The sequence below is a fragment of the Myotis nattereri genome (assembly GCF_964212035.1).
Source record: "Myotis nattereri genome assembly, chromosome: 2".
NCBI classification, from domain to species: domain Eukaryota; kingdom Metazoa; phylum Chordata; class Mammalia; order Chiroptera; family Vespertilionidae; genus Myotis; species Myotis nattereri.
In genome coordinates, this window is record NC_138076.1 from 109,230,243 (window position 1) to 109,242,983 (window position 12,741).

Genomic DNA, 12,741 nt, shown 5'->3' on the forward strand with positions numbered 1-12,741 from the left:
ACTCTGTAATTCACTTTAGCCTTAGATACAGAGACCCTAATAAATATTCCAAGGGATTGAAGTAAAATATAGCAGTTAACATTGTTGATCTTCATATGTTTTATTATGCTTCGTAATTAAGCTCATTTTAGAGCCCAAAGACAATTAGATAAATACATAGATACTTTTATATAATAACACCATGTTAAAAAGGAAACTATCAGTAAAGAAATAACAAATTAATATTTCTAATAAGAATGAAAAAGAATTGACAGAACCGGAAACAGCGTGTAGGTCTCTTCCCTCTTGCGGCCATGATAGGAGCACCAGCGGTCAAAATGAAGTTCAACCCCTTTGTGACTTCTGACCGGAGCAAGAACCATAAGAGGCATTTCAATGCACCTTCCCACATTCGAAGGAAGATCGTGCAGTCTCCTCTTTCCAAAGAGCTGAGACAGAAGTACAATGTCCGGTCCATGCCCATCCGAAAGGATGATGAGGTTCAGGTTGTTCGAGGACATTACAAAGGGCAGCAAATTGGCAAAGTAGTCCAGGTTTACAGGAAGAAATACGTCATCTACATGGAACGAGTGCAACGGGGGAAAGCTAATGGGACAACTGTTCATGTGGGCATTCACCCCAGCAAGGTGGTTATCACTAGACTAAAGATGGACAAAGACCGCAAAAAGATCCTTGAATGTAAAGCCAAATCTCGCCAAGTAGGAAAGGAAAAGGGAAAATACAAGGAAGAAACAATTGAGAAGATGCAGGAATAAAGTAATATTATATACAACTTTCATTAAAAACTTAAAATGAAAAAAATGAATGAAAAAGAATTAATTCCACTAATGTTACACATCCTAAACTTTCTAGAATGGCTCATTTCACTGAGTACCATTATTGATACTTGTCACTTTCTTCCAAGAATCAGTGGTGACCTCTTACTGGAGTCTAAGCCACAGCGATCAGACAAGAAGAAGAAATAAAAGGCAGCCAATTTGGAAAGGAGGAAGTAAAACTGTAATTATTCACAGAAGACATGATAAATTATATGTAAAAAATCCTAACGACTCCAGCAAAAAACTACTAGATTTAATAAATGAATTTGGCAATATAGCAGGATACAAAATCAACACCAAAAAATCAATGATGATGAATAATGAATTCTCAGAAAGAGAAACTAAAGAAACAATATCATTTACCATTATTGGATGGTACCAATGTTACCATCATTGCAACAACAACAAAAATAAGATACTTAGGAATAAATTTAACCAAGGAGGCAAAACACCTGTACTCGAAAAACTACAGGACATTGGAAAAATGATAGAAACAAGTGGAAGAATATACCATGTTCATGGATTGGTAGAATCAACATCATTAAAATGTCCATACTACCCAAGACAATCTATAGATTCAATGCAATCCCTATTAAAATGTCAACAGCATATTTCACAGAGCTAGAACAAATACTCAAAAAATTTTTATGGAACCAAAAAAGACCCAGAAAGCCCCAGCAATTCTGAGAAAGAAAAACAAAGCTGGAGGAATCACAATACCAGAGTTCAAGTTATACTACAATGCCACCATAATCAAAACAGCCTGGTACTGGCACAAGAACAGACATATAGATCACTGGAAAAGAACAGAGAACCCAGAAATCAACCCGAGCCATTATGCTCAATTAATATTTGACAAAGGAGGCAAGAGCATACAGTGGAGTCAAGACAGTCTCTTCAATAAATGGTGTTGGGAAAATTGCAGTGGTACATGCAAAAAAATGAAACTAGACCACCAACTTACACCATACACAAGAATAAACTCAAAATGGATAAAAGAATTGAATGTAAGTCGTGAAACCATAAAAACCCTAGAGGAAACCATAGGCAGCAAAATATCAGACATCTCTCATAGTAATATGTTTGCAGATATAACTCCTAAGGCAAAGAAAACTAAGGATAATATAAACAAATGGGACTACATCAAAATAAAAGATGCACAGCAAAGGAAACCATAAACATAACAAAAAGAGAGCCCACTGTATGGGAGAACATATTTGGCAATGATACATCTGATAAAGTGTAGGGAGTGGCTCTAGGGTCAAGCCTCGGGCTGACCTGTGGCAGGGCCACAAACAAGTCCCAGCCTGGAGGGCAGAGCTCTCCTAGCATAATGAAGCCTGACCTTGTAGCCCTCCCTAATTCCTTCCTAAGCAGCTAATGGGCTGTGGGAGGTGCAGCAAGTGTTGCCAAAACAAAAACATTTGTATACGTGTTAATCTACCCTTGTTTTAATCAGACTATAAAATAAAGCATCAGCTTGCAGGCTGGGTCTTTTGTGTCCTCATCCAGACATGGGAGATCCACAAAGCCCCAGCTGTATTCTGTTGTCTATCTTTACTTCAAGCCTTCGCCACTCCTCTCAGATTCACCCTTGGCCATGCTGGCACAATAAAGGGTGAATATCCAAAATATATAAGGAATTCATACAACTTAACAGAAGGAAGACAAACAATCCAATTAAAAAATGAGCAAAGGACCTAAATAGACACTTCTCCAAAAAGGACATGCAGATGGCCAAGAGACATGAAAAAAAATGTACAAAGTCACTGATCATCAGAGAGATGCAAATTAAAATGAAAATGAGGTATTACTTCACACCTGTCAGAATGACTACCATCAACAAATGAACAAATAACAAGTGCTGGTGAGGCTGTGGAGAAAAGGAAACCCTAGCACACTGCTGGTGGGAATGCAGACTGGTGCAACCATTATGGAAAACAGTATGGAGTTTCCTCAAAATATTGAATTCAGTACTGCCATTTGATCCAGTGATCCCACTTCTAGGATATATCCTAAGAAACCCAAAGCACCAATCAAAAAGAATGTATGCACCCCTATGTGCATAGTAGCACAATTTACAATAGCTAAGATCTGGAAAGAGCCCAAGTGCCTATCATTAGATGAATGGACAAAAAAGCTGCAGTACATTTATATCATGAAATACTATCTATACATATAAAAGGCTAAGTGTCCGTCCATCCAACCAGTAGCTATGACACACACTGACCACCAGGGGGCAGACGCTCAACACAGGAACTGCTATGTCGTGCACAGGCCATCCTATCTAATAATAGAGAAACATGGTAATTAACCGTAACTTCGCTACCCTTCCCATTGGCTAATCAGCGAGATATGCAAATTAACTGCCAACCAAGATGGCGGCCAGCAGCCACATAGCTGAAGCGAACATGAGGCTTGGTTGCCCCGGCGATGGAGGAAGTCAAGGTTCCCAGCCTGCCGCAGCCCAGCTCTGAGCTCCAGATGCAACAATGTTGCAATTATAGAAGCTAAACAAACCCAGATACCTGCTTTCAGCCAGCCACGCCTCAGAGCTGGAGCCAGCTTTCAGCTCCAGTGAGAGCTATAGAAGGTAAATAAATCCCAGAATTTAAAAAAAAGAAAAAAAAAGAGGCTGGGAGCTTCAGTCGCCCGCCAGCCTGAAAACGGCCCTCAGCCCCTCACCCAGACTGCCCAGGCACCCCAGTGGGGACCCCTACCCTGAAGGGGGTGTGACCAGCTGCAAACAGCCATCATCCCCTCATCCAGGCTGGCCAGGCACCCAAGCAGGACCCCCACCCTGAAGGGGGTGTGACTAGCTGCAAACAGCCATCATCCCCTCATCCAGGCTGTCCAGGCACCCAAGCGGGACCCCCACCCTGATCCGGGACACCCTTCAGGGCAAACCAGCTGGCCCCCACCCATGCCCCAGGCCTCTATCCTATATAGTAAAAGGGTAATATGCAAACTGACCCTAACAGCAGAAAGACTGGGAATGACTGGTCACTATGACACACACTGGCCACCAGGGGGCAGACGCTCAATGCAGGAGCTGCCCTCTGGTGGTCAGGGTGCTCTCACATGGGAGGAGCTCTGCTCAGCCACAAGCCAGGCTGACGGCTTCCAGTACAGCAGTGGTGGTGGGAGCCTCTTCTGCCTCCTCAGCAGTGCTAAGGATGTACGACTACAGTTTAGGCCTGCTCCCCGCAGGCAAGTGGACATCCCCCGAGGGCTCCCAGGCTGCCAGAGGGATGTCTGACTGCCAGCTTAGGCCCAATCCCTTGGGGAGTGGGCCTAAGCCAGCAGGTGGTCATCCCCTGAGGGGTCCCAGACTGTGGGACCAGGCTGAGGGACCCCCCCTCCCCACCGAGTGCACAAATTTTTGTGCACCAGGCCTCTAGTCCTATATAGTAAGAGAGGAATATGCTAATTATCCGTTAGGCCATAATGTTACGCCATAACATCACCAGCAGATCAGCAGGCTATGTCCCCGCCCTCTGCTCGGGCAGCTGCAAAGCCCTGGGTGGGATAGGATACAATAGGAGGGGATAAGAAAGGAGAGGTAAAGGAAGGCAGGCCTGCATGCAGACAGGCCTAGAGGAGAAACAGAAATACAGAAAGGGAACAAGCTGAGAAGAGCAGGACGCAGGCAGCGCGGAGTGGGGAGCCCCACCCAGACACCAGGTGCAGGCCATTGGCGGGTCCCCAAATGGAGGGGTGGATGGTCTGAGGCCTTCCGGGCGGAGGCGCTCCTGCTTTGCAGTAGCAGTGCCCGGGCATGCTGGCCTTGGCCACCATCGCTGGGCGAGGCGTCCTGGGCAGGGAACGGGAGCAGAACAGCAGCAGGGAGGCCGGGAAGTGGGGGCAGCAAACACCTGGCCAGGGCTGAGCCCTGGGCTGGGGGTTAATGCTCCCCCCCACCACAATGGAAGCTTTAAGGAGAGAAGGAGGGCTGCTCCCTCTCTCACACACACACTCCCGCCTGGGCCTCTTCTCTCTCTCCGGCTCCATTTTCTCCGCCACCGGGGGCAGGGGACTCCTTTGAGGGGCCCAGCCATACCCCAGGTCTCCCTTCAGAGCTGGAATGAACCCCCGGGGGAGCCAGGAGACGGAGAGATGGGAGGGGGGTGGGGTGGAGAGAGCAGCAGCCCCGGAGAGTTTGGGGGGAAGTAACCAGGTGGGGAAGGGGAGGAACAGGGAAGGGGCTTCAGGCCCCCCCTTCCACTATGGACAAGCGGCTTCTGGGGCTGCCCCCTCCAGGCGGGGGCAGGGGGGACCCTAGGGCTGGTGGGTGGGGAGCCTGCGGGCCCTGGAGAGCCTCCCAGTGGGGGTGACGGAGGGAAGCAAGACATCGAGGACATTCTATAGCAGATAATGACCATCACGGACCAGAGCCCGGAAGAGGCCCAGGCCAAGAAACACGCCTAAACTGCCACTGAATGAAGCCAGCTCTCTTTAGTGTCCTGTGTGAAATCAAGAAGACCAGCCTCAGGAGAAGGAAGATGGTGGCGATATAGGCAGATGTGTCCCAGGTCGTGTCCCGGAGCAAATGGAGAGAGCAGCTGAAACTAATAGCACCCACACCGAATTGGCGAAATTGTTCAGCTGGTGAGACGGTTTGCAGCCGGGAAGAGCAGAACTCCCCTGGAAAGCAGATCCAAGAAACAGCAACCTCCTGAGCACCACACCCTCTGCTGAGGAACAGCAGCTGTACGTGAAACCTCGCCCCACCAGCCAGAAGAGCCACCACAGCTGTGAACAGCACCCACCAGAGGAGCTGCTGCCAACTGAAGAGCAGCTGCTACCGCAACCCCCCGAAGAGCAACCACAGATCAAGGAGTCACTGCCACCAAGGGAGCAACCACTGAACAACTCAACGTCTAGATATGTCAGTGAGATCAAACATGGGTAGACAAAGAAACTCCCAAAGGAAAGAGAAGGAGGACTCTCCAGAAAAGCAGCTAAGTAATACAGAGGCATGCAACATGACAGAAAAAGAATTCAGAATAAGGGTCCTAGAGTGCATAAACCGGATGGAAGAAAAAATCGACAACCTCTGCAAGAAGCAAGAAGAAACAGATGAAAAAATCGATAAGATATGGAAGAAGCTAGAAGAAACAGATGAAAAAATAAACAACTTAAGTAAGACCCAAGAAAAAATGAAGAGTGATATAGCTCCAATGAAAAACTCCATTGAAAGTATCAACAGTAGACTAGGAGAAGCGGAGGACCGAATTAGTGAATTAGAAGACAAGGAAGCAAAACACACCCAAACTGTACTGCAATTGGAGAAAAAAATTAAAAGACAGGAGGGGAACCTAAGGGAGCTTTGGGACAACATGAAACAAAACAACATACGAATAATAGGGGTACCAGAACAACAGAAGGATGAACAAGGATTAGAAAACCTATTAGAAGAAATAATATCAGAAAACTTTCCTGAGGTGGGGAAGAAAAAAGTCACACAAGCCCAGAGAGTCCCAAACAAGGTGAACCCGAAAAGACCGACACCAAGACACATCATAATTACCAGGGCAAATGTTCAGGACAAAGAGAGAATCTTACAGGCTGCAAGAGAGAGACGGAAAGTTACATACAAGGGATCTCCCATTAGATTGTCAAATGATTTCTCAACAGAAACACATCAGGCCAGAAAATAATGGACAGAAATTTACAAAGTGATGCAAAGCAAAGGACTGAATCCAAGAATGCTCTATCCAGCAAGGCTATCATTCAGACTTGAAGGGGAAATAAGAAGCTTCACAGACAAAAAAAGGCTAAGGGAGTTTATCACCACCAAGCCAGCAATGCAAGGAATGCTAAAGGGACTGGTATAAAAATAATAAAAAGCTCAGAAAGAAAATAGCCACACAAAAAAAGAAATGGCTACAAACAAGTACCTTTCAATAATAACTTTAAACGTAAACGGACTAAATGCTCCAACCAAAAGACATCGAGTGGCTGAATGGATAAAAAAACATGACCCATACATCTGCTGTCTACAAGAAACCCACCTCATTAGAAGGGACTCACACAGACTGAAAATGAAAGGATGGAAAAATATCTTTCACGCAAATGGAAAGGAAAAGAAAGCTGGGGTAGCAATACTTATATCGGACAGAATAGAACTCAAAGTGAAGGCCATAACAAGAGATAAGGAAGGCCACTTCATAATACTAAAGGGATCAATACAACAAGAAGATATAACCCTGATAAACATATATGCACCCAATGCAGGAGCACCCAAATTCATAAAAAAACTCCTGGAAGATATCAAAGGAGAGATCAACAACAATACAATCATAGTAGGGGACTTTAATACACCACTGACAGCACTGGATAAGTCCTCTAGACAAACAATCAGCAAAAAAACAGCAATCCTAAATGACTCACTAGATCAGATGGACTTAATAGACATCTTCAGTATACTTCACCCCAGTGCCACGGAATATACATTCTACTCAAGTGCTTATGACACATATTCAAAAATAGACCATATATTGGGTCACAAGCAAAGTATCCCCAAATTCAAGAAGATTGAAATCATGAAAAGCGTCTTCGCAGACCACGATGGCATAATATTAGAAATAAACTACAATAAAAACAACCCAAAATACTCAAACACCTGGAACCTGAATAGCATGCTATTAAATATTGATTGGGTTACCAATGAAATCAAAGAAGAAATTCAAAACATCCTGGAAACTAATGACAATGAAAACACAAAAATCCAAAACCTATGGGACACAATGAAAGCAGTCCTTAGAGGGAAGTTTATAGCTCTACAAGCCTATCTCAAAAAACAAGAAAAAATGGTAGTAAATCAGCTAACTCTACAACTCAAAGAATTAGAAAGAGAGCAACAAGAAAACCCCAGAGTGAGCAGAAGGAAGGAGATAATAAAGATTAGAGCAGAAATAAATGACATAGAGACCAAAAAAACAATACAGAAAATCAATGAAACCAAGAGCTGGTTCTTTGAAAGGATAAACAAGATTGACAAACCTCTAGACCAGGGGTGGGCAAACTTTTTGACTCGAGGGCCACAATGGGTTCTTAAACTGGACCGGAGGGCCGGAACAAAAGCATGGATGGAGTGTTTGTGTGAACTAATATAAATTCAAAGTAAACATCATTACATAAAAGGGTACGGTCTTTTTTTTTTTTAGTTTTATTCATTTCAAACGGACCGGATCCGGCCCGCGGGCCATAGTTTGCCCACGGCTGCTCTAGAGAGACTCACCAAAAAGCAAAGAAAGAGGACCCAAATAAACAAAATCAGAAACGATAGAGGCGAAATAACAACAGACCCCACAGAAATACAAATGATTGTTAAAAAATACTATGGACAGCTCTACTCCAACAAACTAGACAACCTGGAGGAAATGGACAAATTCCTAGAAAAATACAACATTCCAAAACTCAATCAGGAAGAATCTAAAAATCTCAACAGGCCAATAACTATGGAAGAAATTGAAGCAGTCATCAAAAAGCTTCCAGCAAACAAAATCCCAGGACCAGACGGCTTCACAGGGGAGTTTTACCAAACATTCAAGGAAGAAATAAAACCTATCCTCCTCAGACTACTACAAAAAATTCAAGAGGAAGCAATAATTCCAAGCTCATTCTATGAAGCCAGCATCACCCTAATACCAAAACCAGGTAAAAACAACACAATGAAAGAGAATTACAGGCCAATATCCCTCATGAACATAGATGCCAAAATCCTCAACAAAATCTTAGCAAATAGGATCCAGCAGTACATCAGAAAAATCATACACCATGACCAAGTAGGATTTATCCCAGGGATGCAAGGATGGTACAATATCCGAAAATCAATAAACGTGATACATCACATAAACAAATTGAAAGAAAAAAACCACATGGTCATATCAATTGATGCAGAAAAAGCATTTGACAAAATTCAACACCCATTTTTGATAAAAACTCTCAGCAAGGTGGGAGTAGAAGGATCATACCTCAACATAATAAAAGCCATATATGACAAACCCACAGCCAACATCATACTCAATGGACAAAAACTAACACCATTTCCCCTAAGAACAGGAACAAGACAAGGATGCCCCCTCTCACCAATCCTGTTCAACATAGTACTGGAAGTGTTAGCGATTGCAATTCGGCAAGAAGAAGAAATAAAAGGCATCCAAAGTGGAAAAGAGGAAGTAAAACTGTCCTTATTTGCAGACGACATGATATTATACTTACAAAACCCTAAAGACTCCATCAAAAAGCTACTAGACTTAATACATGAATTTGGCAATGTAGCAGGATACAAAATTAATGCCAAGAAATCTGAGGCATTTCTATACACCAATAGTGAACTTTCCGAAAGAGAGATTATAAAAACAATCCCGTTTACCATCGCACCAAAAAAATTAAGCTACCTAGGAATAAACTTAACTAAAGAGGTAAAAGACCCATACTCAGAAAACTACAGCATGTTGAAAAAAGATATAGAGGAAGACATAAACAGATGGAAGAACATACCGTGTTCATGGATTGGTAGAATCAACATCATTAAAATGTCCATACTACCCAAAGCAATCTATAAATTCAACGCACTTCCCATTAAAATACCAACTGCATACTTCAGAGATCTAGAACGAACTCTCCAAAAATTCACCTGGAATAAAAAAAGACCCCGAATAGCTGCAGCAATCCTGAAAAAGAACAAAGTAGGTGGGATCTCAATACCAGATATCAAGTTGTATTACAAAGCCGCTTTTCTCAAAACTGCCTGGTACTGGCACAAGAATAGGCATATAGATCAATGGAATAGAATAGAGAGCCCAGAAATCGGCCCGAACCAATATGCTCAATTAATATTTGACAAAGGAGGCAAGAATATACAATGGAGCCAAGATAGTCTCTTCAATAAATGGTGTTGGGAAAATTGGACAGATATATGCAAGAAAATGAAACTAGACCACCAACTTACACCATACACAAAAATAAACTCAAAATGGATAAAGGACTTAAATGTACGACAGGAAACCATAAAAATTCTAGAAGAATCCAAAGGCAACAAAATCTCAGACATATGCCGAAGCAATTTCTTCACTGATACGGCTCCTAGGGCACTTGAAACTAAAGAGAAAATGAACAAATGGGACTACATCAAAATAAAAAGCTTCTGCACAGCAAAAGAAACCATCAACAAAACAACGAGAAAACCCACTGTGTGGGAAAACATATTTGCCAATGTCATATCTGATAAGGGCCTAATCTCCAAAATTTATAGGGAACTCATACAACTTAACAAAAGGAAGATAAACAATCCAATCAAAAAAATGGGCAAAGGACCTATGGGCAAAAGACACCTTTCAAAAGAGGACATTCAGAAAGCCAAGAGACATATGAAAACATGCTCAAAGTCACTAATCATCTGAGAGATGCAAATCAAAACAACAATGAGGTACCATCTCACACCTGTCAGAATAGCTATCATCAACAAATCAGCAAATGACAAGTGCTGGAGAGGATGTGGAGAAAAAGGAACACTTGTGCACTGCTGGTGGGAATGCAGACTGGTGCAGCCACTATGGAAGACAGTATGGAGTTTCCTCAAAAAACTGAAAATGGAACTCCCATTTGACCCTGTGATCCCACTTCTAGGAATATATCCCAAGAAACCAGAAACACCAATCAGAAAGGATATATGCACCCCTATGTTCATAGCAGCACAATTCACCATAGCTAAGATCTGGAAACAGCCTAAGTGCCCATCAGTAGATGAATGGATTAGAAAACTGTGGTACATCTACACAATGGAATACTATGCTGCTCTAAAAAGGAAGGAACTCTTACCATTTGCAACGTCATGGATGGAACTGGAGAGCATTATGCTAAGTGAAATAAGCCAGTCAATGAAGGAAAAACACCACATGATCTCACTCATTCATGGATAATAGAGACCACTATAAACTTTTGAACAATAATAGATACAGAGGCAGAGCTGCCTCAAACAGACTGTCAAACTGCAGCGGGAAGGCCGGGGAGGGTTGGGGAGTAGGAGGTAGGGGGGTAAGAGATCAACTAAAGGACTTGTATGCATGCATATAAGCATAACCAATGGACATAAGACACTGGGGGATAGGGGAGTCTAGGGGACTGTTTAGGGGGGATAAAATGGACACATATGTAATACCCTTTGTAATACTTTAAGCAATAAAAAAAAAATGCATAAAAAAAAAAAGAAGAAGAAGAAGACCAGCCTCAGCATCCGAAGCTCCCAGCAGGAGGAGCCAGTGGACTCCCAGATTATGCACTTGGACAACATGCTTCTGGCAGAAGGTATGGCTGGGCCTGAGAAAGGGGGGGCGGGGGGCTCAGCAGCAGTGGCTGCAGCCGCAGCAGCTTCCAGGGCGGAGTGTCCCTGACAACTCCATCAAACACTCGGACTATTGCAACAAACTTTCCCAGATTCGCCATATCTACCACTCGGAGCTGGAGAAGTATGAGCAGGCATGTAACGAGTTCACAACCCACATCATGAACCTGCTGAGGGAGCAGAGCCGCACGAGGCCTGTGGCACCCAAGGAGATGGGGTGGGTGGGAGCATCATACACCGTAAGTTCAGCGCCATCCAGATGCAGCTCAAGCAGAGCACCTGCAAGGCTGTCATGATCCTGCGCACTTGGTTCCTGGATGCCAGATGGAAACGCCAGAACTTCAGCAAACAGGCCACCAAGGTCCTAAATGAGTATTTCTATTCCCACCTGAGGAACCCGTATCCCAGTGAGGAGGCCTAGGAGGAGCTCACCAAGAAGCGTGGCATCACCAGCTCTCAGGTCTCCAACTGGTTTGGCAACAAGCAGATTTGCTATAAGAAAAATATCGGAAAGTTTTAAGAGGAGGTAAACATCAATGCCATCAAGACCACCGTGTCTGTCACCCAGGGGGGCCACAGCCGCACCAGCTCCCTGACATCCCCTTCCTCCGAAGGCTCTGGCGGCTCTTTCAATCTTTCAGGATCCGGAGACATGTTTCTGGGGATGCGCGGGCTCAACGGAGATTCCTACCCTGCTTCCCAGGTGGAATCACTCAATGGGCCCAGGGGGCTACGGAGATAACCTCGGGGAGGCCAGATGAACAGCCCTTAGGAAATGAGGGCAAACGGTGGCTGGAAAGAGGCTGTGACCCCATCCTCAGTGACGTCCCCAACAGAAGGACCAGGGAGCATTCATTCTGACACTCCCAACTGATCTCATCCCTCAGGGCCACAGGGTGGGGGCTCACGAGGTGACTCTTGATGAAAGGACAAAGGCATCCAGAGGACAAGCCCCAGACACAGGAGAAGCACAAGATGGAAAGGGCAAATGGGGTCACTCTACCCCAGCCGACTCAGTGCTGGGGTTGCTGACTACATGGCAAGGAGAAGGGGGTCCCCTAAGGGGAAGGTAGAGTCTGTCTCCCCTTTTTTCCCTTCTTTTCAATCTTTTTCTCTCCCCATTTCTTACACAGAAACACACCCACAACTCTATCTTTCAGTTCCTCTCTCTCTCTCATAGACACATATACAACTATTCTGTTTCTCTCTCGCATAGATACATATACAACTATTATTTCTCTATAGACACATATACATTCTCTCTCAGACATATATATGATTATTCTGTTTCTCTCTCTCTCTGGTTTCACCCATTCTCTCTCCCCCACCCCTTATCTGCTCTGGGAACTGTGGAGATGCCAGCCTTGCCCTACCTACCAGAGATGCCAAAAATGGGACACAACTTCTGGACAGATGACCTGGCCAACCCCACCCCAGGTCTCCAGCCCCTCCCCCTCCAGACAGCTTTATTACCTCATATGCAGCTCATCTTAAACCAACAGAATTGCTCAGTGGAAAAAAAAAAAGAAGGGAAGGAGGGAGGGGAAAACTTTATAAAAGAGTCAGTAGACA

The 12,741-nt window shown here is 44.2% G+C and overlaps 1 protein-coding gene and 1 pseudogene across 2 annotated transcripts; both read left to right on the forward strand.

Moving 5' to 3' along the window:
* Positions 1-281: 281 nt before the first annotated feature.
* Positions 282-755, forward strand: LOC308513248 (large ribosomal subunit protein uL24-like; the record flags this gene model as incomplete). Its single annotated transcript, XM_081083153.1, has 1 exon — positions 282-755. Exon 1 carries the CDS (start codon positions 294-296, stop codon positions 753-755), a length of 462 nt encoding a protein of 153 aa, XP_080939279.1. The 5' UTR covers positions 282-293.
* A 4,398-nt stretch (positions 756-5,153) lies between these two features.
* LOC308514098 (pre-B-cell leukemia transcription factor 2-like) lies at positions 5,154-12,043 on the forward strand (annotated as a pseudogene). The gene is made up of 2 exons: positions 5,154-5,299; positions 11,045-12,043. The product of its transcript is annotated as a pre-B-cell leukemia transcription factor 2-like (transcript).
* The last annotated feature ends 698 nt before the right edge of the window (positions 12,044-12,741 follow it).